General features: G+C 40.5%; 1 protein-coding gene across 4 annotated transcripts; it reads right to left on the bottom strand.

The window, feature by feature from the left end:
- Window positions 1–205: 205 nt before the first annotated feature.
- On the bottom strand, window positions 206–22,634 carry VTE1 (tocopherol cyclase, chloroplast / vitamin E deficient 1 (VTE1) / sucrose export defective 1 (SXD1)). Of its 4 annotated transcripts, none has more exons than XR_015987341.2 (11): window positions 22,131–22,582; window positions 21,100–21,344; window positions 18,964–19,043; window positions 15,694–15,770; window positions 13,620–13,789; window positions 12,092–12,189; window positions 9,269–9,376; window positions 2,318–2,429; window positions 1,518–1,634; window positions 803–952; window positions 206–605 (listed from the first exon to the last, which is right to left on the bottom strand). XR_015987341.2 is itself a non-coding variant. In XM_088722312.2 (11 exons), the coding sequence occupies exons 1-11, from the start codon at window positions 22,384–22,386 to the stop codon at window positions 432–434; spliced, it is 1,371 nt and encodes a 456-aa protein (XP_088578438.2). In that variant the 5' UTR covers window positions 22,387–22,522; the 3' UTR covers window positions 206–431. The 4 variants fall into 4 exon arrangements, 3 of the variants coding, with proteins under 3 accessions (XP_088578438.2, XP_038985009.2, XP_088578437.2); XM_088722312.2 differs by lacking the exon at window positions 2,318–2,429 and having other exon boundaries at window positions 21,100–21,202; window positions 21,307–21,344; window positions 22,131–22,522; XM_039129081.3 differs by lacking the exon at window positions 2,318–2,429 and having other exon boundaries at window positions 22,131–22,634.
- Window positions 22,635–27,956: the final 5,322 nt, after the last annotated feature.

The following is a 27,956-nucleotide window of genomic DNA, read 5'->3' as shown; positions in this document are numbered from 1 at the left end:
CCTAAAATTATCAACTATTAACAGACTGCACCTGGTTAGTTACTAGCAGTTCTTATTATCTTGGTTGCTTCTGCTGTTCAATATAAACAAAGAGAAGTTCCCCTTTTGTTTGGTTATTCAGATTCTTTCTAGTTTTTTGGGGAATATACCTTTTCCACATTCTAAACCATTCCATGGAGCCTGATTTTTCTCAGGCCGCTGAATCTGTAATCAAGAGCTCAAAATGGAATAATTAAGTTTGAACATACCACTGCTATACAACAAATTCTCTTTTTTTCTTCTTTTTTCTTCTTTTCCTTTTTCTTTTTTCAGAAAAGAGGAGGATATGAGGCAGCAAAATTTGTGTGTGAAAAATTCTCAAAACTGTCACTGGAGGCATTTTCTGAATGATGACTGATGTAAGTAAAATTTCAAGGAATATTGCCAAATCCCTAGAGACCAGGAGGCCTTAAAAATGGGAGAGGAACTAAGCTTTCAACATCAACAGGGACTCGAAGAGCACGGCTAACAAGCTCTGATGAGGAGGATGTGCCTTTCCACTCCGAAAACCAGGGTCCACCTCCTACTTCTAATGCTGCCATGTTGCTAGTTACATCGAGAATCATCTGCAAACAAGTGAAACAAATCAATAAACTTAAATTCAAATGTAGGAGGAAGGCTTGTAGAACTGTAGTAAATTGGCCATGTACCACTGCAATCACCATAGTATCTATCTGGCCTTCCATGCAACTCAAATTACAGGACAGTCCTTTAGTTTTCAACTAACAAGAACCATCTTAGCGGTGGGGAAGCAGATACATACCTTGCCCTTACTGCCATCATATCTTCTTTCCCATAATTGCAGCCTGAGATCACCCAAACAAGTATCTTTGCAGGCTGTTACAAGCCCGGCTTCCATTGTTGGAGCCCGCAAGGGAGTACCAGGTTCTCTTGTAGTGGCCTCTAATTCAACCTGCTCCAAAAAATTTACGATAAACATTGATCACATCATTAGAACAGCATCCTTTATAAGAACAAGGGCAGAAAATTACCAGCTTATGAGAAGTGTCCAAAAAAATTCAGGGCCACTAAGCTGGGTTTTCAGAATACTAGGTTCTGAGTGAAGTCAGCTTTCTACAGTTGAGATAAAATATGTAGCAGAGCACGTCATGGACCTTATCAAGGGCCAATTCACAAACATATTTTCCACAAGAATACTAGGAAGTAGGAACTTGAGAATTGTCCAAAACCAAGACATGTATGGTAGATAAGCAAAGAAAGCCAACCCAAACTGTATACAGAAGCAGTGATTCTGTATAATGCCCCATAAGAGGATGGTTTAACTGCTAAATAACCAACCCAAAGAATCAATTGACAGATCAAAAAAATTGTCTCCTCAGAACAGCCAAAATAAGCATTATGCTAAGTCCCTATAAATAAAAAAGGTATATGGTGATGCATGTATTTATTTTCTATCAGCAACTGCTAAAAATCTAAGATCAGATCTTCATTTTCAAGGCTCGGGAAAGCTAACTTACCATATGTTTGTCATTTTCTGCAGACATATGCCAGTAACCCCATGTAGCAATCTCCCAGCTCACAGTCCCGGTCCAGGGCACAAATTCATAGAAAATCCCCTCACAGTGAACTCCAATCTATGTCAATGATCAAGGATATTTAAAGTGTTGGATGCTATAATGCCTTGTGATGAAACCTCGTTTATAAAAAAACTGAAAATAGAAACTGGAATAGAGGAAAGAATAGAGGAGCAGAATATATTAGCAGCATACTAGCAAACACAATAATAACCTGACACTCCTAAAAAATATGAAGTTGAGATGCAGTCTGATTGATTTTTGACCATGACTCAAAAGAACCTATGCAGTGTCTTTTCTATCGCAAAATAAATAAAAATCATGTTCCACTGGATGCTTGGCATGAAAAATGATTAGAACATGTGACCAAAAATTGTTCCCCTTAAGAATGATCAAGTGAACCGACCAAGTTAATGTACTAGCTGTAAACTGTAATGTCTGAATATATGAATTAGCTTTTTAAAATTATTCTACTTCTAGTTCTGGTATAGTTTTCTGTGACAAATAAGGGCAAAAGCAATACAGATCATGTCAACTGATGATGTCTAAAATCAAGCATGAACAACCATCATAAAGTTCCAAATTAAGCCATCGAAAATGTAACTCTAAAGATGCAATTTGGTCATAAAATGTTAATGGAAGCCCATCCAGATCTACATTGAGATATAGGAATACATTAAGAAAGTGGAGCCTGTTTTTATTTTTTGAGATTGAGAAAGGAGGGAACTCCTCCATTAACTTACATTCTATGACCAGCAGTGGCCATGCAATCAAGTCAGCAGGGAACTCAGCGTCCCAAAAACCTTTAACTATCCTTGCAGGTGACCGACCACATAAGCAACCCAACCAGCAGGCCTATAAATAGCACAGAAAGATGGTGAACCAAGGAAAGAAAAAAGTGATAGGCTAGAAAGAGATCGAGCAATGAAGGGAGGGAGGGAGGGAGGCGAGGAGGTTCAAACAAGAATTCTGTGAACTTCGTCAGCATAGCACTGCAAGTAACTTTTCCATGTCTTTGAATTTAAGATTTGATTTCCCATTGGCATGGCACTGTAATTTTTCTGTTTATTTGAATTAAAGATTTGCTCTGTGTTTTAGAGCCTTGCAGTCACTTTCAAACCGATGATGTTTTTAAAAATTCTAACCCCATCTTCAGTGTGAGATATATTTAGTACTTATTACGTATTTTCGAATATGTAGCCAACTTCTAGCTTATATGCTGTTCTAAAGGTCTAAACTTCAGGTTCATTCCCGTGGTGAAAGGTTTCTTCTGAAATTCTGCCAATTGTTGACTTCAGTTCCATGGTTGTGCTGCATTTTAAAAGTTATGATTAATTGCAAAGGTCTTCACTTATTATTCCTTGGATATGTGAAACTATATGAGTTTGAATTTATGCATTAATTTTTATTTGGAAATTCTTCTTGAATTAATATTTCAAACTGTACACGTGTTCTGACTTAAAACTCAGATCTTATCAGAACCTCTCCTAAATTTGTTTATTTTAATTGGAGCTTTCTAATAAATGTTCCTTATAGCGCTTGCGAATTTGCCCTAAATTTTGAAAAATAATATTGTTCTCATAAAATATTTCTGGACCTTTGGCTATGTGTTATAGTTGACCTCATTTTAACTATCGATGGGGATATATAGGTTGATCTCATCCAGGTAGGCATGTCAAGCAAACTAAGCCGTGCAAGATTGGCTTAGAAAGAGCTTGAATCATGCTCGATTCGGAGTTATACAAATTAGGATGAAGCAAAACAAGCTCAAAATCAATTTCAAGCCAAGCCAAAAAGTAACCTAGGTCGATCACTCTTGGCTCAATAAAGCTCGAATATATTTATATATTTATACATTATATTAAGCTTCTAGTCACTGTATTTATTTATTCTTTGAATCAGCTAATTATTAATTTGCACTGAACCAAGTCGGCCCGTCGTCTCGCTCGGACGTGCCGCACGCAGTTGGTCCCCGACGGAGCCGGCACGCTCTTCCTCTGGTGCGGCGTGCGGTCGCAGCCTCCGGCCGGCCCATGCGGCGTCCGTGCGCGGCGCTTCGGATCGGTCGGCCCGTCGTCTGGGTCCCTTACGAAGTTTTGCGCGACCGCTCCTTTGTCGCCGGTCCCCTGTTAGGGCTGACCGAGCCCTCCGTTCGCCCCCTGGCCCGTCGCATGGGCCCCCGGCGCCTCCGCGGCGCCCCACCGAAAACTGTCACGACGCGCATCCAGCGCCGACGAGGTCGCAGGTTACGTGCGGCAGCCGGGGGGCTAGGCCGAGCGGCGGCGGGCCCGCCCACGGACGGGCGCGGGGAGGAGCGCAGCCGGCACGCGGCGCGGAGCGGCGGCGGCATGCCGCCGGGCGGCCGACGGCTCAACCGTGCCCGAGTCCCGCGGGCACCGCGTCGCCCGGCTGGCGCGAGCGGCGGCGGGCCCGCCCGCGGACGGGCGCAGGGAGGAGCGCAGCCGGCACGCGGCGCGGAGCGGCGGCGGCATGCCGCCGGGCGGCCGACGGCTCAACCATGCCCGAGTCCCGCGGGCACCGCGTCGCCCGGCCGGCGCGAGCGCACGAGGGCGGGAGGCAACCGGGCGGCGCCTGCGGAACCGGATGCGACGGCCGGCGCCGCACGGCCCCGACGGGTCCGCACCGAAGACCAGCGCGGTGCGGATCGACCGCTGATGAGGTCAGAGGTTACGTGCGGCAGCCGGCCGGCTGGCCCGAGCGGCGGCCGGCACGCGACGCGGATCGAGCGGCCCCGACGGCTTGCAGCCGGGCGGCCGACGGCTAGGCCGTACCGGAGTCCCGCGGTCGTTCGGGCGAAGGGGCGCATGCTGCGGGAAAGGCCTGCGGCGGCGAACCGTCCGCCCGGCCGGCCAAGCCTTCCGCGGCGGCGCGCACGTGGCGGCGCGGCCGAGATGACCGAGCGAAGCCCCGGCGATGGGCGGCGCGCACGTGTCCGTGCGGCCGAGATGACCGAGCGAAGCCCGGGCGGCGCCCGCCGTGCGCCCTGCCGGATCGCGCCTTCCGCCGGCGCGCAACGCCGGTCCCGCGTTCCGGCCGCGGGAGAGGCCTGCGTCGGCGAACCGTCCGCCCCGCCGGCCGAAGCTTCCGCGGCTGCGCGCACGTGTCCGTGCGGCCGAGATGACCGAGCGAAGCCCCGGCGACGGGCGGCGCCCGCCGTGCGCCCCGGCGGATTGCGCGGCCCGCCGGCGCGCAACGCCGGGCCCACGTTCCGGCTGCGGGAAAGGCCTGCGGCGGCGAACCGTCCGCCCCGCCGGCCGAACCTTGCGCGGCGGCGCTTACGTGTCCGTGCGGCAGAGATGACCGAGCAAGCTCCGGCGATGGGCGGCGCCCTCCGTGCGCCCCGCCGGATCGCGCTGGCCGCGGCGCGCAACGCCGGACCCCCGATCCGCGTGCGAGCGGCGAGCGTCCGGGCGGGCCCCTTTCGCAACTTCCCTCGGTACTCTAAACACCCCTTGCCTCTCGGTCTTCCCCCCGACCCTCTCGGTATTTGCTCGGATATGTGCATGCATCGTCCCTCGTTGCCTTCGGTTATCCTCCCCGGGGTGGGCTTTGCGCCGACGCGCCAACGGGGTGGTAGGGGGGCTGCAGCCGCGGCCGCCGCGTTTCGCCATCCGCGCGTGCGCCGCCGGATCCGAGTGGAGGTCGCGGGCGACTCGTCGATGCTTGTACTAGGGGCGCATGCCGGCAGCCCCCCGCGGGGTGCGGGACCCCCGATCGGCGTGCGAGGGACGGGCGTCCGGGCGGGCCCCGTTTCCAACTTTCCTCGGAACATTAAAACCCCCCGACCCCCTCGGTCTTCGCTCCGGCCCTATCGCTATTGCTCGGATATGTGCATCCACCGTCCCTCGTTGCCTTCGGTTATCTACCCCAGGGTGGGCCTTGCGCCGATGCCCCGATGGGGTGGCAGGGGTGGGGCTGCCGCGGCCGGCGCGTTTCGGCATCCGCGCTTGGGGGCTCGGACCCGAGTGGAGGTCGCGGGCGGCTCGTCGATGCCTGCACCGGGAGCGCATGCCGGCAGCCCCCCGCGGGGCGCCGGACCCCCGATCGGCGTGCGATGGACGGGGGGAGGGGCGGGCCCGGTTTGCAAATTCCCTCGGTACTTTAAAATCTCACGGCCCTGTCGGTGCTCCCTCCGGCCCTATCGCCACTGCTCGGATATGTGCATCCACCGTCCCTCGTTGCCTTCGGTTATCTACCCCGCGGTGGGCCTTGCGCCGATGCCCCGATGGGGTGGCAGGGGGGCACGCTCTAGGCCGTGCCACGGGGCGCGGGCGCCGGCGCCGTACGGCCCTCGCGGCGGACACCTCGGCTTGCTCGGTCTGTCCTCCCGGGACGCGCGACCCGTGCGACCGGGACGCGCATCCCGTGCGACCGGGACGCGTGTCCGGGCCGTTCCTGTTTGCAACGCTCCTCGGTACTTTGGAACGCTTGGGGTGGGCTTTGGGCGGATGCCCCGCCGGGGTGGTAGGGAGGGGGGGCGGCTGCTGCCGCGGCGGGACTTCCGCTCCACTCCGCACAAGTCCGTCGCCTCGCGGCCGGCGCGCCCGGCACCGTTCATCCCCGAGGGAGCCGGCACGCGCCCGCCGAGGCCCCGGCGCATGGGCGCCCCCGCCGGCCGTCCGCGCGGCGGCCGTGCGCCGGCTTCCTCCGTCGGCCCTCCCGGGATGCGCGACCCGTGCGACCGGGACGCGCATCCCGTGAGACCGGGACGCGTGTCCGGGCCGTTCCCGTTTGCAACGCTCCTCGGTACTTTGGAACGCTTGGGGTGGGCCTTGGGCGGATGCCCCGCCGGGGTGGTAGGGAGGGGGGGCTGCTGCTGCCGCGGCGGGACTTCCGCTCCACTCCGCACAAGTCCGTCGCCTCGCGGCGGGCGTGCCCGGCACCGTTCGTCCCCGAGGGAGCCGGCCCGCGCCCGCCGAGGCCCCGGCGCATGGGCGCCGCCGCCGGCCGTCCGCGCGGCGGCCGTGCGCCGGCTTCCTCCGTCGGCCCTCCCGGGACGCGCGACCCGTGCGACCGGGACGCGCATCCCGTGCGACCGGGACGCGTGTCCGGGCGGTTCCCGTTTGCATTCAAGCTTGAGCTTGATTCAATCTTGAATTGTTCTCAACTCGATTTAGAATTGCTAATTAATAGAACTCATGTCTGGCTCAGTTCAAAATTAAACTCGAAATCAAACTTGATCCCATAGCTCTAACTCGACACTAAATTTAAACCAAGCTTGATCACGTGATTGCACCCGAACATACAGGTGGTGCTTTCGGCCTTATTTGAAATATTGATGGAACACAAATAAGCCTCTTGCCGGGTCATTTTTGCAGACTTCAAGAATAAGTTACCTCATCTAAGTCATTCATGAGAATATATGTTCCCTTTCATGCATGACCTATGAGTATATGTAGTTTTGAGGACCTATGTGACCTCAAGGATATATGCGGCCTCATCTTAAGGTTTTCTAGATGAAGAGGTTGATGCCAAAGTTGTGGATGGCAAGGGCCTAGGCATGGACTAGGGGCCCATGAGGAGGGAGCAGGCAGCGGTGCAAACTTTAAGGCAAAAAAAAAAAAGATAAAAGAGAGGGGTAGAGGGGGCGGCATTTAGGGCCAAGGTTTATCGTACCGACCAGTACCGACACGTACCAACCGTATCATATTATATTGATACCGAACCAGTACATGGCACAAGAAACATACCGACACTCGATATGCCAAACCGGATACCGTACCGAACGTACCGATATTGTAATAGGATGGTACCGGTATGGGTTTCAATACCAAGATGGCGAACCTTATTTAGAACACGAGTTTGGCGAGAGAGAAGAGGGGAAGAGAAGAAGGGGGAGGGGAGGCCTGTTGTAGTGAAGTTCAAGGCGAAGGAGGAAGTTGTGGGCCTCTCGGAGGAGGCGAGGGCTTATGGAAGCATCGAGGGTAGCAACAAAAGTGGGACTCGAAAGCAGGGCAGGGAAGGAGAGGGAAAGGGAAGGAGGGGATGGAGAGAAATTTTTTTTTTAATTAAAATACCTACTCGAGTGGCTGCAACTCATCCTACAGCCATTTTGACTATAAGTCTACTTACAACAAGATAGTCCTGAGTTGCAGCCTAGTGAGCAACTTGAGTTGCATGCATCCAAACAAGTGAGTTAGCTTGCATTTGCAACTTGAGTTGCATGCGACTCTACTTACAAAACTCTAAATAGCCCTTTAGTTACTGGCAAGAATTTTGTCTCTTCATTTATAGCAAGGAGGATACATATAGCCTCATGAGCCTTTTTAACAATGCAATTTTATATGAATTTTCTGAACCCTTCTTTGAATTTATGTCCCGATCATCTCACAATATCTCAATTTTCCTTAGAAATTTTGACTTCAATATCTCATTTTATGATTTTTCCATTAGACCTTTACTCTGACTTTCCAATAACAATTTCAGCATTGTAATAATCTATATTTTATGATGCGTTTCGTTTTTAGGAAGTTTACTCTGTTGAACATGGTAAAAAAAAAATATTTCATTATGTAGCTCACTCCAACTATCACAAACCTTGTAAAAATGACTAGCAATAGACAGTGAACTTTTCAAATGGAAAAGAAATTGGTGTTTTAAATTGCATGTCAAATCTAGTTGTTGAAGCAACACTAACACACTAACAAAATAGTACTTAGTCAAATTATGTATTCTTTTCTGAATTTTTGAAGGTATAGCATTATAGTTTTATAAATGCATGTTATCTACGATTTATGCATTATAACTTTAAAAAATGCATGTTATCTAAATTTTACAGTTTGTAATGCACCATTAATCATGCTATGTTTGATCATATAGTTGGTGAAATTTTAATGTTAATTTTGCACTCATACATAATCATTTGTGATAATCACACTTGAGATTTAAATAACTTCAGTCCCAAGGCATGACAACCTGCTTGCGAGACTCCATTATGTGGTATTGTGCCTTATTTTTAACTAAAATGATGGAATTTACTCTTAACCTGGCATGATACCTGCTGGAATCCAAGTAATAAAATTAAAGTCTTCATAATAAAAGAGAAACACAAGGCAATAGTATGATACTAATAATTCATAATGGACAATAAAATACTAATAAGTGACACCACAAAACAGTCATTCTAAATTTGGGAAAATATCAATGTAAGATGATTTTTTCCCAAGACAAATACTTGCAGTGTCAAAATGAATTTTTACATTTCACCTGTCACTTGTCCTCTTGTTGTATTCTTATTGTGGACAGTTCATGTATCCAAGAAAAACTACCATTTGAGCTGCTAACTTTGAGGATTCTCAGAGAAATCTTGTTTCATTTTTTTATCATTTAAATGCAAATTCTTGTAAAGTAACCTTTTTATTTTATTCTATCTATGAAAACACCTGATATAAATCTTCTTCTGAGTCTGAGATTGGATAATCAACAAGAACCAGATAATAAATTTTCTCATTGATCTTTTATACCTCACCATGTTTTCAACCTCAAAACATCAATAAATTCTGAAATCCCAATTTATTGTAATATGATTCTTTGCATTATTGCATGCCCAACTTCCATAGGCCTAAATATTTATATAAGCCTAAGGGCTTATAACTTGGTAAGAAAAAAAATAATAAAATGCCAACAAACTGCATACAAGAATGTGTCTCATACAGAACCTTAAAGTAACATACCAAGGCAACATTTTCAAAGTTATCAGCTAATCCAGATAGCTTCCTCATGCCACCTGCTGCAGTTAAAGCAACTGCCCCTGATGCACCTTCAAAAACATTACACTGAACCTGCAAAAGGCCAAGGGGTCATTCAGCCACATAAAATAAGGATGACATTGGATATTTAAACAGCATTCAAAAATACCACCTCATCAATCAGTGAATAATCATAATTACTATTAGCCACAGGTAATGGAAGTGACCATTACGTTAAATAGAAAAAGAACAGGTAAAATGTGAGTTTACTGATACATTAGAAAATAGAAACCAATATAACTCATTGGTAATTATCTCATGGGTCATGTTACTACTATAGGACCATTCCCCTGAAAAACCTTAGATATATACTAACATTTCTGGATGACCTGTACATGTTTCAATCTGGAAAACATCCTTAATTCTAAGCATCTGTTCGTTGTTTTGTTACAACACAGTCAACATTTTGGAGTAAACAAATAACTTATTTCTTTCCTATTCTTCTAACCATAATTTAGTGATCAGCGGCTATCCTCTTCTAACATGATCAAGCGGACCAAAGGATGTCTTTTGGTATCCCTATGTTCTGGGGACCTTCGTTAGCCTTCATGACCTGAGTTCTTGGTACGTTATCGAAGCTTAGTGATTACAGTAAAGCTCTAATGTCTGAAGTAGTTTTCTTTTTGATGGCATACAATCCTTTCTAGCATAGAAGAAAGCAATCCAAAGACTTGTACTCTCTCACAGTCATGATCACTTAGATCGTGGCTTTCTATATCATTTTATAAGTGCCATGTAGATGAAACTTCCAGGAGGCAGATGGGTGTTCAGGTAACTCCACTCCTGACTTGGTTCATATATCCAATGCACTGCCTAGCAGAGGTTTGGTTATCTGAAGTGGATTCTCTCTTTTGCATTCATGAAAACATGTTTTTGTGCATGCCCAAATGAGGAGTAAGTAAAGAACTAGCTATTATCCCCATTCATCTCCAACTCATTGTCTTTTGTCGATTTAGAGAAAGCATTCAAAAAGTACCATGAGAGGTAATTTGGTGGACATCAATGAAGTTAAGTGAGTATTAATGGTGCAAGTAAGCACCATTTATAGGGACATGTCAAACGTTGCAGTCACTAGTGATAAAATATTTCTAGTGAAATAACTCAAATACCAGTCGCTCACAAAGTGTTTAGGCCAATTGTGTTAGTATTCAAGATATACAATAGTGTATGTTAAGTGTATAGTCAAGGTCTGGAATACTGGAAAGCTCTCTCTCCCCCTCCCTCGGCCCTATTCCGGCAGCCGCCGCTTATCGCTGCCCTCTCCCTCCCTTCCTCCTCCTCTCTTCTTTCCTCTCTTTTCTTCTCTCTTGCCGCTTGCTAGTTTCTCAATTTTATTGCCGGAACTATCCCGGTCCACCGCCGGTACGGCTCGATACGCTCCGAATCAAGCAGTTCGGGATGGTTCTGCCTTCCTTGTATTGTCTATTGTTGAATGACAGGATAAAGACAAGACTAAATGCTAGATTAGTTCCATGTAGGAAAGCCATAAAGGGCTAATAGAATATAAGATATATATCAAAGTAAAGACAAAAATGAGATCTTAAGGACCCTGAATAGTTGGGATAGGACCTGATGGTCACAGTTAGGAGAGTCATAAAACATAACGACCTAAAATCTTTAAAAGGAATAATAGAATGTCAGCTCCCCCCCCCCCCCCAACCAAAAAAAAAGAAAGAAAAGAAAAGAAAAAACCTGTAGATACATGTCTATGAATTCCATAATTCTATTTAATCCATCGCACTTGATTCCATGTGCAAACATATATGCTTATCAGTGAATTTAATTCACTGTATAATTTCCACCAAATGTTTGCAAGAAATCAGTCATTATTTTAAAACATGAAAAAAAAAACATCATCAATCCCATGGATGTGTGTTAACTTGATTGATTATGCCTTATAACTCTATTATGTCATTAAGTCGTAATGAGTGGGTTCTATGTTGAATGTAAATCAATAAACTTGATATACATTAGCATTTTCTAGCCTCAAATATAAGGTTAGCAAAGAATTTGTGGCAAGGTTTTAAACACCAGTACCAAACCCCTTACCATTTTAATTACCATTGGAATGGTGCTGTACCAGTAACGATGACGGTATCAAGAATACATACAGAAATTGACAGCTCAAAAATAATTAAAATCATTGGTTGCAACCAGAACATCAGCATGATACCATCAATACACACAGCTATGGCCAGTATATATAGGTACAGATAGTTTCAGCATCCTGGCACCGGTACCAGCAATTTTTAATCCATGATATTGTCCTTGTTACTTAGCACCCAAATTAATGTCTTCCTAGCAATCTGTGAATATTATTTCCAAAGAATGAAAACTTAGTTCATGCAAATTATTGGTGAATATTTTTTGTAAGTCTTAAACAGCAAAATAAAATTGGCATAGCCACAAAGTACAAGCCTTTCCCATCTATTTGGGGTGAGAGGTTGTATTTTTGAATCCACCTTTACTATTTGTTCCTATCAAGGGCTATATCCCTGTTGTCTAAAACAGTTTGTTTACAACTATATGTTTTCATTTGAAGATCTGGATTACATAAAATATAAATACAAAAAAAAACAAGATTTATTCATGTTTGAATGCTCTGAGCATATATTACAATAAATATAACACAAAAACTGGGTAAAGGCAAACACCAAACCCTCTAGGGCAATGAATAATTCTAATTCCTTGACATGGTGAGTTGTTTGAGAGAGAGAGAGAGAGAGAGAGAGAGAGAGAGAGAATTACCCAAAACCATTTCCTTGGAAAACCACCACCCCAATTCTTTTCTGAATAAGATGGAGCATTTTCAAATTCAAACCGTTCACCATCCCACTCTATCCAACCTGCATGCCACATAGACAGCAAGAAAAGGTATGCACATCAGAATCATAAAGACATGAAAATCTTAAATACTTCAGATTCAAAAAATTAGTGCTATCAATGGAGCCAGAATACATATTTTTTTAAAATCAAATTTCTTTAAAAATATAAACTCCATGAGCACTACCATATATAGTATACTATTACTGCTTGAAAAGATCTTCCCATACTACTTAAAGAGCAAACTTTTCTTCAGAATCTGAACAAAGATGGTTGGAGAAAAAGAAACAAAATGGATTTAGTTTCAAGGAGGTACTTCATGGAAAACAACATATCAAATTCCGGCATTTTAAGTTACCCTTTAAGGTTTTTGCCCAAAAAATGAAAGTAAAGTCATCTTTTTGCAATTCTGAATTGGAACAAGGTGAATTTGATGGAGAAAAGGGAACACATGTTTCAAGTACAAAACACAAGAGACTAAAAGCTATGTAATGGTCGGTAAATGCATAATGTAAAATTTCACTGCATGCCTCCTTGGATTGGATTGATCAAGTTCAATTTCAAAACACTCTGGAGACACTATTTCAGCAGTACAAAGACAACCAAAGCATAAATATAATGTCGCCGGGGAGCAGACAAAAATAAAAAACTTTCGGTGCATTAAGGACATCAAGACACTCTATAAGTGCTCAGCACACTGAAGACAGGTCAAAGGTTGGTGAAGATGATTGACATCAGAATAGGCTAAAAGTAGTAAGAAGGGTTAAGAAACTCAAAGTACCTGATACACTATTTTTTTTCAGAAAAATGATTATTTTGCGAAGCACCATGTGGCATGAAGTTTGTTTTAAAGTGTGCAATGGTCACTGTAATACATTGGTTTACATACTTCATAATTTTCAACCATGACTAAATCATCATTCAATCCCTCTCTTCCACTTTGAGCTTCCACTAGCACCAAGTCGTTTGTCTTCACATCCTTCTGTCATCATGGTATTCTACCTCTTATGAAAATCAAAAGCTTCCTTAGAAGCTAAAAGAAATAGGCAATACCATATTTGTCATAGTTTTTTAATCTGTCAGCATCAAACAAAGTCCTAACAAAATTGCATTTATTTGGGAAGTAGGAGGAGAGGCATAAAATCATTTAGAAATTATAGAAGTAACCACGAGGACAATGATGACAAGAAATTTAAAAGAAGAGAATAACAGCTAACAATGTTAGCATTAAAATTTAGTCTTAGACCTGATGTCTTTTGGAAATGAAGCTAAATATTAAAAGCTCCTCATCCCTGAAACACAGGTATGGGCATGCACACATTACAAAAACATGATGTATATTTGCATTACGTGTCCTGTTAGATATATAAGGATACATGAGCAGATGCGAAATGCAAAGCAAATTGTACAGTAAGCAGCCGAAATGATCTATCTTGCATCCACTATAGAATACCTGTTGACAAGCCCGCTGCCATGCATACTTGCCAATGAGGTTCAAATACAGGAAAAGCTGCAAGCCAGCCTGCTGTTGATTTTTGCTTGGACTTAACATCCCCCCAGCCATATACTGGACGAGTGCTGTATTCCCAACTTGCTGTTTTTACAGTTTGAACATACTTCGACCTATCAAATGGAAGACACTAAATTACTAATATCAACAAGATCTAAGCTGCAAAATATAAATAATATTGACATAAAATAATCATATTCTATTAAATGAAATGATGCCAAACTACTTCCTTGCAAAATAAAACATTCAAATAGATGCCGTCAAACTAGGAGTCTACGTCTAACAATTATATGTAAACACAATAGATTTTATTTGGCCTCTCCAGCAAACCACCCGCTCCCTCCAAAAAATAGAGAGGGGGATATCATATTCGACATCCAACCAAAAAATAACTGTGTGCAACATACTGAGCATTTATGTTCGTCAATTTTCACGTCTACTATTAGAAGGCCCTGTCCAATCCCTCCTCAAGCATATATGCAAGGTTGTTGCTTGGTCAATCTTCATTTGTTCTACCTGTGAACTGGAGCATAAGGTGCAGTTGGATGCATCAATGAATCATCATATTTCGATGTTGAAATTATTAATCGTGATTTTGTAAGGTGTATGGGATGAAAAGGTCCTAAGAAAATAATGAAATTGAAAATTTTCACTTTGAGAAGAATTTTTCAAATTCACATTCTTCTCTCCTTATCTTCAAAATTTTACATTTCTGAACTTTCTCTGTTTAACAACCAAAGACCTCCTAAAGAAACCCAACTTGTAAAATTCAAAAATTTCAAATTCATGAAAAAAATCATGACTTCGAAATTTAAAACCTCCAAACACAGCCTTTCATATTTCATCAATTCCAATTCCATCAATGCTTCTACTCACTGAGAAACTCCATAACTTTCTAAAGGATTATCTCAGACGTAAAACAAGCAAGAAGTAGCACTTCATCTCACACCGCAGCACCAAGAGACCATGTGCAATGTCTCACATGGCGGAAAGTATAGTTTGGTTTATCCTCGTTGGCAACATTGGTCTCACATCCACTACTACAATTACCAACTAGCCTAACGGAATGCTATTTAGGTTGGCAATAACCAAGGTTCCTCAAAACTACAAGAGGTACACTGAGATTCATTATACATCTAGTACTGTCTACTGAGCAACTTTGTAGACTTCTTCATGAAAGCTGAGAACTACCTAGGACATAACTGGACATTGCATTCTTGCACATGCATACTATTCATAGAATACATGAGAGGGAAAAGACCCACTGCAATTTATATATGAATCAAGTGCCCCCTACAGTGGATTCTTTAGTGCATATTTGCAATCCATCCAACAAATGCTCATCAAGTTTCACCAAATGAATACTGTTAGGTTGACCTATCAGCCAATTCCCCACTGAGCCCCACATGCAAAGTTGTCTACTTCCCTCTCATGTTACACTTCTCTGGCAGAAGCAAAATCGAAATAAACTCTTAAGAGTCCAACAAATTGATAGCAAGATAAGTCAGTGCAGTAATCACTATATTAGAGTATAGTTTGTAGCAAGAAGTCAATTTTGTCTAAAGATGAACATACATAATAACATCCATTTGGAAAATTGTAAAGGGAATAATCCCTCTCCTGAAATTCCTGGGGCTGCAGTCGTGGACAATTGGGAGACCTGAACCAGCACGTACACCAAGTGTCCATGCAATAACGAAGTACAAAAGTGTAAATATGTATGAAGCAAGCAAAACATAGGAATTGCAGAGTTCAATAAAATGGAGATTCTTAGCCATAAATATATACTTATATAAAGATCCAACATGACTAATCTTGATTTTTTTTTCAACATGTTAAACATGAGTTAACTGAACAGTTTTTAACTTTATTGTATCTGAAAAAAAGGTCAAAATGATAAATGAAATCCTTTTGTAAGACTTTTGTAACTTAATGAATTGTTATAGCAAAACTATTTATATCCACTACCAAAACTTTATGATACAAAACCAAAATCTATCATGAAATGTAGCCATGCCTTCCATCATCACGTATAAAACCTTGATGCCAAATTGGGCTGACTTGGAATCCTTCTACAACACGTTTACGAAATTCCTACATAAATAGATCCAAACCAAGAAATATCAAAATAGCATTTATGGAGAAAGAAAGTGAAAGTATATACTGGTGTTTACATGAAATTATATGCATATACATGCAGATACGCAAGGACACATACATAAGTACATATATATAAACATATATTTTCTCAAAGAAACGTAATAAATATATGAATGGATGCATGCATCCATACATACATATAAGTATCAAGCCTTATGCATGTGAACAGCAATCAGTATGTAAGCATTACTCTGAAATCAAAAGGCATGACATGCATAAGATAAAACCTGGAGCTCTTAACTCATCAAAATTATTACACAATAGAATAAACAGACTGCAGAAATTGTTCCTCGCCTATTTACATCCACATATGAACAAGTTAAGGCTAGCACTCAATAATATGCAAAACTAATGTAATTATTGCTGCAACAAGCATAAAATTACAAGAATTAAAAAAAAATTAACAACAAACAGTCAAGAGAAGAAAGAAAAACAATTTTGCCAATCAGATGTGTCAGCCCACTTCTCTGGCAATAAATGGAACGAAACATAGAGGAGAAGCAAAAGAGCCCAACAAGGATGTATTGAGGCCAATCATGAAATGAAGTATTGCAAGTGGTCATTCCCATAAAACGAGCAACATTAACATTTTTTTATAATTTTGCCTAAATATGATGAAAATTTTAAAAATAATTATAATCCATAAAATGAAACATATCAAATAAGATGTAATAAGTAATCGGAAATTTTAACTTGGCAACATTCCATAAGCAAAGTGACCAGATCCTCCATACTCAAACTTGATGTAGAGCATTAGCATGAGCACCTAGTCAAAGGCTAAGCAGCCCAACCTAAGCAAGAACCTAGGCAACCAAGGTGACACTTTTTAGAACAATATTTTCTTCCTCCCATGAGCCATAAAACTCTCTCTTGCATCACATGATATTGAGAACCCCAAAGGAGTTGATATTCTATGCCTTTCCCACTATTTATCAACATGGAGCTGACAAAAGGCCTAAGCAAGGTTCGTAGCACCAGAACCAGCACCCATGCCAATAGGCCGATGGCACGGTACAGTACAATATTGTGCCATGCCGTTTTGGTGTGTACCAACAAAGGGAAACTAGAGAGGGAAAAGGAGAGAGAGGAAGGGAAGGGGGAGAAAGGGAGAGGGAGGGGGGAGAGAGGGCTCGGAAGCCCTCCTCTCCTCCATTCGGGCCTCTGGGTGGAGCCCCTATTTCGAACAAAATTGGGGCTCGATGAAGAGGGAGAGAAAGAGGGAGGGAGGAAGGGAGGGAGAGAGGAGAGGGAGGGAGAACAAGAGAGATGCCGACAGAGGAGAGGGAGGGAGAGGGGGCTTAAAAGCCCTTCTCTCATCCTCCGCTCGTCTGCATGGGGTGTTGGGCCCCCGAATTTTAAATTCTTTTCACTTTTTTAAGTGAAGTCGGCAAAGAGTTAAGACTAGATATGAAAGAGGGGGAAAGGGAGGGAGGGGGACAGAGACAAGTGTGAGAGAGAGCATCTTTGAAAAAGAAGACTTAGATTCTTATTTAATCCAACTACATATAATTGAGGTATAGATATATATATTTTTTATGAGAAGAGATAGATAACTTAATTTACTAATAGAACATGGTACATTTGAACATCATCGCCAAAAGGTTACTAAACAATGGTTTTCTCAAAGTTTTTGGAAAATAACAAAGATATTTTTTAAATACAGTAAACAAATTGGAGGTCATCATTCTAACCATAAAATGTCATTTTCAATTTAGATGTGAATCTAGAGATCCACTAAGTCAAATCCTCCTATTTGGAAGTAAGATGCACAAAATTCTCATTTAAATCTATAACAATAGATTTTTCTCAATTTTTTAATCAAAACTTGTTAAGAAGCTTTTTTGAAATATATATGATATGTTCAAGTTGATCATCTTAATCAATTAATTTACATTGTTAGCTTTAATAAAAAGTTGCGAAAAAAATTTGTTAAACAAGTCAACTAGATGTGTATAAGAAAGGAATTGCAATTATATAAATGCAAACCAAGCCCATGCACAAGTTACCTTTTATGAACAGCTTTCATGGAAACAATTCTATTTTTAATCGTACTGCCCAATAGCAAGAAAATCAATTTACCAAAGGGTGTGGCAATTATGTGTATCTAAAATTAATTCACCAAAAGGACACACTGTTTTTTTGTTTCTATACAGTCAATTACATTCCGGCAGAATAGGATGATGACTCCAGTATCTTAGCAAATGTTTGGTACACTTTGCATACCATAGTTGATGCTATTTAAGAATTTTATTTTAGTGTGTATCGTGATGCTGTCATTCTTTTCATGTCTATGTGTTAGATTGTGAGCCAAATTTAATATTATGTATTGGGTTGTTTCAAGTACAGTCATTAACAAAAGCATGTCTATCCTAGATGACATACAGATCTAAGATTTGCTAACGATTGGTTAGAAGATGGTTTGCTAATCTCACATCATGTCAATTTTATATTTTGAAACCATCAAAAGTTGTCTCATTTAAAGATTAATGGACCACCAATTGCAAAAGTTTTGTCATCTTCTCTAGAAGGTTCAAGTATTTTTCCAAGAGTAGTGTGACATACAGTACAGTTGAGTACCCAATAGCTCTGAATTAACAAATATTCACACAAGAAGCAATACATTCAACCATGGATCTATATCAGATGGTTAACTTTTTAATTAAGTTATTGCAAGTGAGCAAGTTAATACAGTTTAAGTGACAAAACTTACTGTCATCAAACATGTAACACTTAGTGTAGATACTGATCACAGCTTTAGCATTTTAAGCATGAACTGGCAAAGTAAATCCTTCTCGTACAACAGAAGTTCGTCAATAAACAGCTTTAACATTCAAGAATGTATTAAATAAATAGTTTCCTATCTTATTCTGTCCATATTCACACACTTGTTAGATGTGCTAATCACGTTGACAAGATCATGAGAGCATATTGAATTAAAATCCTCAAATCCAGCTGGCAGAGTAGCATATTTATCTTGATATGCAAGCATGACGAGTCAATTCTAGTGATTAAAATAGAAATAGGCACATCAATATATCCAAATTTAGGGCAACCGATGTTTTGTATACATTAGTTAAATCAAAACAATATATGCATTGAGAAAGAAAGAAAGCAAAATGGACATAACCTGAGGAGGAACCTCTCCATCTGGAGGAGCTGAATCTTTCCCAGCTATAAAGGTGTTCCCCAATGTTAGCTCATGCCTACCTATGAAACACCAGATAATTCATCAGTGTACTAACAAATATATAAAAATATCAAAAATACAACCGCTAAAAATCAATATATACATATATATATTGAACATAAAACTATGTATTTCAACTAAAAAGTATAATGTCAATTATAAGAACATTTAGCATGATCTAAAATAAAAATAGAATCGCAAAGAGATCATACTTTGAGTCTCCAACATCATGTAACACCATATTAGACAGTAATACACCAGAACTTAATTTGTTAAGTCTCTTTTCAACATCAATAACATAAGCATGTTGAGCTTCTTTTCTACTCAATAACTGAAGGATTAACAAAAGTGAGAATTTCTCTTTTTTATATATAAGCAGGATGAGTTGGCTTATGGCTGGGACCAGTTGACAACTTTTTCTTTCATTGCTCAGCCAAGAAATCTTAAATCTGCTGGTATATGTAAAGGTCAACAAGTAGTGTGAGAGGGGTATAAAGCAGCAGCATACATTGATCCTTATCATATAAAGCATAAACTTAAAAAAACACTCTTTATTATCTATCTAAACATGAGCTGATATCAAATTCTAGAAAGCACACAAGGACTGCTCCCCCAGCCTAACTCTACTCTCATCTTCTGCTAACTTGGCTGTGCTTCAAGATGGATATTTTTTTCCATTTATATTTTTTAGGCCCCAGAATGTTTATCCCTATAAATGGAGGATCTTCTAAAAGATTATATATTGGATATAGGCCCTGTTTGGGGGAGCTTTTGGAGGGCCAAAAAGCACTTTCTGGTCCTCCAAAAGTATTTTTAGATAAAAAATGATGTTTAGTAAAATTTTCGGAAAGCTATTTCAGCTTTTGCGGGAAGCTGAAAACAACTTTTGGAGAGAAACTCCAATTTGGAGCTTTCGAAAAACATTGTTTTCAGCTTTGTCGGAAAGCTATTTTTTGGACCAAAATACCCCCATTTAAATCACACTTTTCCCCCAAAAATCCTCATCCCGCCTCTTCCTCTCTCACCCATCCTCTCCCTCTCCCTCTCTACCTTCTTCTTCTTCTCAACGCCGCCGCCTCTATTCCTTCTTCTTCTTCTTCTTCTTCTTCTTTTCTTTTTTTTGTGTTTTGGGAGCTCGTGGCTGCCCACGGTGGCAACCACCACCCATGGCCGGCGATCCCTCTATATTTCAATGAAATAAAATAATAAATAAATGAATAAATAAAATAAAAAGAAAAAATAATGAGTGAGTGGCAAATAATCTGATATAAATAAATAAATAAATAAATAAATAAAAATAAATATTAGTAATTATTTAACCAATTTTATCACCTAGCTAGAAAATTTGTTAGAGAGATAAATGGTCATTAGAAGGATGAAAAATTAATTTACACTAATAATTATAATATTTTATATATTTATTATTGTATTATACTTTAAATATAATATTATATTACATTATATCATAATACATTGATATGTTATGTTAAATAATTTAATATTATATTAAAATTATTATTCTATAATACATAATGTTATAGTACTATATTATAATAATATTATATTACATTACATTAATATTATACTATATCATATATTTATGTATTAATACATATTATATTTTATTATGCTCTGTTTTATAATATTGGTAATGTCCTTTATGATCATTTTGTTACACAAAAGTACTTTCTCAGTTCGTTTACCAAACACATGTTAAAGTGCCACAGCACTTTAGAAATATAGTTACCAAACAGCTTTTTAAAATTGCTCTGCTTCGGACAGCTCTACTTCCAACAACTCTACTTTCAAAAGCTCTACTACTAACAGCTCCCCTAAACAGGGCCATAGTTGTCAAAATGCTTTAAGATTATGCCACAAAAATTTAGTATTTACTTGCAAATTACCTAGATATCATGCAATAATCAATATGGATACTTTAAAATTATGTCCACAACAACTAGAAGCTGGCACGGCAAATAAAGTTTAGCTTTAATTTAAAATAAAGACCATCCTTAAAAATCAATAAATCATTTATATGTTAGGAAAGGACACGAGACAAAGCAAGAAAAGACCTACTTCCCCAAAAGTTTTTAGATGTCTCTGTGAATTGGCATATATATTTATCATCCGCGCCCAGAATTTGAGCTCCAACCCCAGTAAATCGAGGCCCATGCAATGCCTTGTCCAGCATGCTCATTCCATTAAGAAAGGCAGGATTCTCCACAGAGTACATGAAACAGAAGCTTTGCTTACATTCAGGGATCGAGACCTTGAAGTACCAACCTTCAAAAAATGGACGAGGAGTGCCGTCAAAGTGGTATCTGCCAAGACCAAATCAGCACATATCAAGTATAGTACTCTAACTAACATAATAGTCATCAAGCATAATGCATTACCACTTTAGCATCAAATTGCACGAGTATTAAGTCAAATCTTTCATTTTCACCATAAGAGTATGATCATGTGGCATCTGTACCGCCTGACATAAATACCACTCATATTGTATTTCTGTAAACAAGAGCAGAACCAGAATACACCAGTTTGAAACGTGAAGCAAAGAAAGAAATTGGAGGCAAGAAGAACTCCCGATAACACTTGGAAATCAAATCACAAGGCATTACAAAAAGACCAATTATTGCCTAAAGATCCGAATACCGCCCACATAAGAAAAAAAAATAGAGACCGGAAGCTATTACTGCCCAGATTTCAAGAAAATCCGCGAATAAAGATCATCAATCCCTGGCAAAGCCGCAAAACGGTAGCTAATTCAAGAAACAGAGGAATTCTTGGATAAAGACCCGAGTGCCATACAAGAAAACAGCATTACATCGATAGCGGAAACTATAAACGCCGTAAATAAAGATCAAACCCTTCTCAAGGGGTGGAATTTCAAGAAACAGAGGACTTCTTGGGCCAAGACTAGACTACTATTCAAAAAGCACCAAAGCTAATGTATACCAAGTTTTCAAGAAAATCGGTAAACAACGATCAAACCTTCAAGAAACAGAGCAGGCAATAAAGATTCCTAAATTTATCTGAACCGACGTAAATATAAAGCCTCTCAGAAGTTTTTTTTTTTTAAAAAAAAAAAGGCGAGAAAAAACTACCCGCTGTGAGGAGTCCGAAGCTCTCTGTCCGGAGGAGTGGGCTTGTAGACAGGCGCGACCGATGCCGCGGTCTCCTCTCCGCCAGATACCGCGACCGACGCCACAACTCGAGATCTTGCCCGCAGACCCTGTTCGCCGGCGGGGAAAGGCCGCCGGAGAGAGAAGGGCGCGGCGGATTTGCGGCCGGCAGCGGGCGGCGGAGGAGATGGGAGGGCGGCGGAGAAGGGGCTGTGGCGGAGGAGAGCGAAGGCGGCATCCATGTCAATTAATGGCGTCGAAAACCGAGAAAGGATCGATTAAAAGAAAAAAGAAGTGGGGGTAGGAGTCACGACGGCCAAAGGTTTCAGGCGGTTCGGGTGACTGTTGGGAGCGCGGAGAGTAGAGAAGCGCTCGGAACGAGAATAAGGTAAGCTGAGGTGGGAAAAAGTACGTGTGGGCAGGCAACTAAACACACGATAAGAAGCCACGTGCGAGGCGCTCTTGTTGGCTTCCTCTTAGCAGCCTGGTCAAGGCTCAAGGGTCAAACTTTAAATATGGGCCATGCGATGTGGATGCTAGATCAGGTATAGCGGCCTCGTTGCTGTTTGGTACTGAAAAAGAAATCGTAGCTGTTCCTTTCCATTCGTGTCCACACACAAGCGAGAGGTACACAGGTTGTGATTAGCTCACAATTTATGGGCCACAATTCATGATCTGAATCGTCAATTAATCATATCCATAAGTTTGAATTTGATATAAATAAATTTAAAAAGCAAACAAGTTGATCCACCTAAATTTATTTATTAAATGAGTTAGGTTCGGATTTAGATCTTTACCTATTTAATAATTAAATTGAATGATGACTCCACTAAAACTAATCCGTTTAAAATCTGTTTAACATATTTCTGATATCTACTTAACTCGTTTAACCTATTTAAATTCATTTCATCTGTTAAATTTTTTTAATTTATTTAATGTGATTTGAATTGTTTAATAAATGAGTTATACGGGTCGGATCAGATTACTTATTTAAGAAACATGTCAGATTCGGATATGAAGTTTTGACCTGTTTAATAAACATGTCAGATTTGGATTAACGAATTTTTGAATTGATCTGCATCCGATCCAACTTGTATCTGACCCAACCTGATTCGACTGTCATCCTTATTTGTGATTGAACACAAAATTTTTGTTTGTGCCAAAAAGATATAACTTCGATAAAAAAGAAGCTGGTGTGGTAGTATTTGTATTGTAGCCAGCAATGGGTCTGTCGGCGGCGAAGAGGTCTTAAATAGAGGAATTGGCATGGACACAACTCTCTTATCGAGAGAGACTGTGCTTAATGCTCTAACCGACATTTGGCGGACCCGTCAGAAGACGAAGACCGGATAACGTTATATTTTTGTTTAAAAAAAAAACTTAAAATGGGTCCGCATGACTACTTTGTATTAACAAAATAAAATTTACTGTCAAGCAACTAGCATCCGTGATGATGGAATTATATAAGCACAAGCAACACATACTTTTATTTTATAAAATAAATACTAAAAATCCCAATTTTAATTTTTAAAATAAAAATTATATAAATAAATGCTAGGCGAAGCTACTATTTAAAGTAATAATGAAATTTATATAAATAAATAATAAATAAACACTAAAAGAAATTTAAAAAACTTATGGGGGACTCACGGGCCACGGCTCCCGAAAACCAACTTTAAAAACAATGAGTGTGAGAAGCAATAACTTTGTCTTGATTTATGCCGTATATTATGTTTTTCTAATTACCATTCCACCGTAACCAATTTAATATGGCATTTAAGAGTGCTTGTTAGAAAAGGAATCAAAGGGCCTCGCATACGACGAGGCCAATGTTTTGGAGCGTTTATCTTATCATGGTAGAGGTATTGAGAAATTGAGACATGCATAAGTCCACTTTGCTCATTTGCTCAAAAACTATATTGGCAGAGACAAATTTGACCCACGACGTCTTGAATTATTATGTGGGCCATTCATAGCTGGACTAAATTTTTTTTATTAAAACTATAGTTCGTCGTACTAGCCCAAATCAAATAGTACGAGGCGTACCGTGCCAGTTCGGTATCAGTACTTGGTACGGAAGGCGTATCGACAATCGATATGCTGAAAAAACTCCGTACCGTACCGTACCATATCGATACAATATTAATATGTTGCTAGTATAGGGTTCGGTACTAAACCGGCGAAATAGTTGTAGTTTCTTTTTTTTAATTATGTAGTTCTTGTCTGGTTAAGTATCAGGAACATTCAGGGTTCATTTGTTCTACTGTCTCCCTTGGAACTTATTGGGGAGTTCTTGGGCAGGCTTTGCATGAACGATAGACACAGGCCATATTGGCCCACAGCCTACCATATATATATATATATATACATGGGCTTGAAATGCTAGAAGATATTATTACCTCTTCTGCCTTGATTATAAAAGCAAATTAATCAAGATGTATGTGAGATGTAGTGGTTGTGAGACCTTATTTTTGGTTGGAAATTAAGGCCTATAAGTAATTTTATCATCTTCCAGAATAGATACAACTAACATATTGCAGTAACAAGATCTCAAGATCATGAAGAATATTAGCCACCTAAAATCTTGACATAAAAAATCCCTATGATATGACAAAAATATTGCCTTGTTTATAATGCATCCATTTCCTTTTTGGGTACTGAAAAAAAAAGAGAGAACTTTTTGTTAGTTTCCCCATAGGTACAACTAATTTTTACCTCATTGAATACTTTTGGAAATATGCTCCAATGACTTGATGGCGAGCTATCTGGCCAATCATACTGGAAAGATACGGGATTCTTCAACAAGTTTTCCTGCTTAAGTTTTGGATATTTTGCTTTCTGATTCCAATAGGTGTATCTATACTCGTATTTGATACCAAATATGGTGACGTCATCAATTTTTCTTTCTTTTTTATTTTTTAATGTAGATCATCAATTTTCATTGGTAAATTTGTAGCAAGCAACTTAGAGGTGTATTCAAAAGCTTAATTGAAGCTCAAGGTTGGGTCATTTGCATGTTGAATGTAGAGTTGATAACTTCACATCAAATGTCATGGAGTATATTACTCCTAACAAGGCTTACATAGCATCATACTCTCATCATTAAGTCCTTTAGTATCTGACTTTGAGTTATTTCCCCTTTCCCTGTATCTACTTGTTGCATGGGATGCTCATGGGACTTCAATCCACCTGTTGCCACCTCTTTTCTCAGTGCTAGTGTTATGTTCTGAGTTCGGTTAATTCTTCGGTGCTAGCGAGAGTTTCTAAGTTTGAACTTGGAAATGCTAACCCCAATCAATTTCAACTTTGTCGCTCGAGACATCGATGCTCATGTTGTTTTGTTTAAAAAGTATATATCGGTTAATCTTGAAACATACTTCGAATAATCTTGGATTGATGTGTAGTCAGCAGAAGATATTCTGGTTTTTACATGTCAGCAGTTTTGTTCTTCTTAGTCCATTCCTTGAAACTAATCTCAAGACATGTTCAGGAATAAGAGGACTACAAAATATCAATCTCATAAAAATAATATGTTTTTTTTTTCTTGAAAGAAAGATGGAATGATCCATCCGTTCGCTTCATGAGCAAATGAAATGAGTAGACTAAACAATCACGTATCTAATAGTCTCTTTACATTACATACTACAAAGAAGATTTTGAAGCAGCCAAGCTACTCCAATTCCCCCAATACCATTAACATCCCTAGTTATGTCCTTGGCAGCACCAAACTTTTGTCTAAAAATTCTCCAATTCCCTTCACCCATATTAATCACCATGCAGTCATTACAATCAGACCCTATCCAACTTTGATCGATGTTGCATTTAACATTACTCTTCCTCCAACTTTGATTAGGGTGAAAATTCATTCTGCCGATTTCCCTTGACTTCTGAGGCACCTGTACCTAGAGCTTTTAGGGATATTTTGTATAACAACCCAAGATCTCATCCACAATGGCTAGTTGAAAAGTATTATTTGAATTTCTTGATCCTGTATAAGTACCCAAGATCTACCCAGCAAATAACCGATGTGGGACTAAACACACGTCCGTACGGATCCTTACATTTTGTTTTATGATTTTCTTAAATGTACTCATAATAGAGTAGTGTCAAACACCTGTCTTAGCAAAAAAGAAAAAAAAAATGGAGAAAAAAATTAAGCTAGCATGCATTGATCAATGAAATCACATCTTGCCATGTCTTATAGAAGTAAGTAGGCATCTTTCTGCCTGGATTACATATGGAGTGTGTAAAAGATGATTCTGGAAAGAATAGCCTTTCTTTTTATTAAATGTATATGATTTATTAAATGGGTAAGGAGAGGCAGTTCATGGGCATGAGAACGTGTCATGGGATATTCATATGTGGTTAAGACATCTCATACGCATGCCATATCGAGGACACATACAACATGATTGCTTCTTCATTATTTTAGTCGCATCACAGTTTCTAGTTGATCCATGCATGTGATGAGCTTGTGGTAGGATGGCCATCCATGATTACCACAAAAATTTCTATCCAAGTATGCTTGCTAAAATTGCAATTCATCCTGCCCCCCCAAACCATATTCCATCGACTCTTTTGACATGATAATTTTACAAATTAATAGTTTATCAACTGATGTATTATATATGCTCTGCCAATCAAGTCAGTCCTATATATGGTTGATACATCATAATCATAGCCTCCCAAATGTACAAATTAACTAATAACCCTTGCCGACACAGAAAAATATTAGACACTAATTATGATGCTTTTTTTTGTACATCTGTTTTTGAGAGTTCTACATATGTATGTGGGGAGTCTTACAACTAAACTAAGTCAATTTCACTAGTTTACAGCAGACTATCACTTTCATACATCCACTGCATGCTCAAGAATATCACTGTTAGGGGAAGCATATTCCTATTGGAATTTATTGATATGGAATCCAATTCGTAAGGAATATAATGCCATTTTAATGGATGTTCCAACTAAAGCAGAAATTTGAGAGCACATTTATTGGTTTGCAATTTCAGGTTAATTCTTTATCTGATTTGCTCAAAAAAAAAAGAACTTCTCTGATGATCTTCTTATAAAAGACTTCATCTCATGATTTTTCTTCTCTTTGGAACAAAATCTCCCTGCTGGCTGCTAATGGAAATCCTAGAGGCCATAAATCCACTGGGCTCAGTGTATCAAGTCGAATTGTCATATTAGTGATAAATGACATTAATATTGAGCACCACAGGGACGTTTATATCAAGTCCTAGGTGTTGAGTTATGGTTTTGGTATATCTAATGTCGTGTTTCAACCATTTGTGATAAGCTTCTTTAGCGCCTTTGCGCCAAATATTGCATCAAAATGTATGGTCTGAAACAACTTGCTGAAAAGTGCAGTGGGCGCCCAAGCTTGTAGTCACTCAGCATGTAGTCTTTTGGTTATTAGCAAACTCATGCTTGTACAAGAAGTTGAAGCTTGTTCCATGTTGTATATATGTCCTATCTCCTCATTTTGTTAGTGCGAGACTATATTGCATGCCATATTTCACTTGTTTAAGAGTAATTCATATTTTTGCTAGTGGTGCACATGACTTCAACACCAATTCAAAAATCGTTAGTAGCTCTCCCACTGTCCTCTCTCTCCAAACATCTAAGAAGGCATGGTCCCTCTAGAAACTATTTTCATATTGTTTGCGTAGCATTCCCTCGATCCACGGTAATAATCGCTCATGAAATTTCAAACCTAGTACCCCAAAGAACCTAAGTAAATATAATAGATCCGGTTTTCTGATTAATCTGAAGTTAGTTGCATGCATGGATAAACAGCAC

Source organism: Phoenix dactylifera, chromosome 5, assembly GCF_051530095.1.
Source record: "Phoenix dactylifera cultivar Ajwa chromosome 5, Ajwa_hap1_PhDact_Kaust_v1.1, whole genome shotgun sequence".
In the NCBI taxonomy this organism is placed as follows: Eukaryota; Viridiplantae; Streptophyta; class Magnoliopsida; order Arecales; family Arecaceae; genus Phoenix; species Phoenix dactylifera.
The sequence above is the reverse complement of the archived record's forward strand: the minus strand, read 5'-3'. Positions and strand labels throughout refer to the sequence as shown.

Coding starts and splice junctions, on each gene's coding strand:
- VTE1 (XM_039129081.3), bottom strand. CDS start 22,390: ATGGATGCCGCCTTCGCTCTCCTCCGCCACAGCCCCTTCTCCGCCGCC. Junction 21,345..22,130: donor CTTCGGACTCCTCACAGCGG/GTAGTTTTTTCT, acceptor TGGTCTTGGCAG/ATACCACTTTGACGGCACTC. Junction 12,190..13,619: donor GGCAGCGGGCTTGTCAACAG/GTATTCTATAGT, acceptor TGTGGCATGCAG/GTTGGATAGAGTGGGATGGT.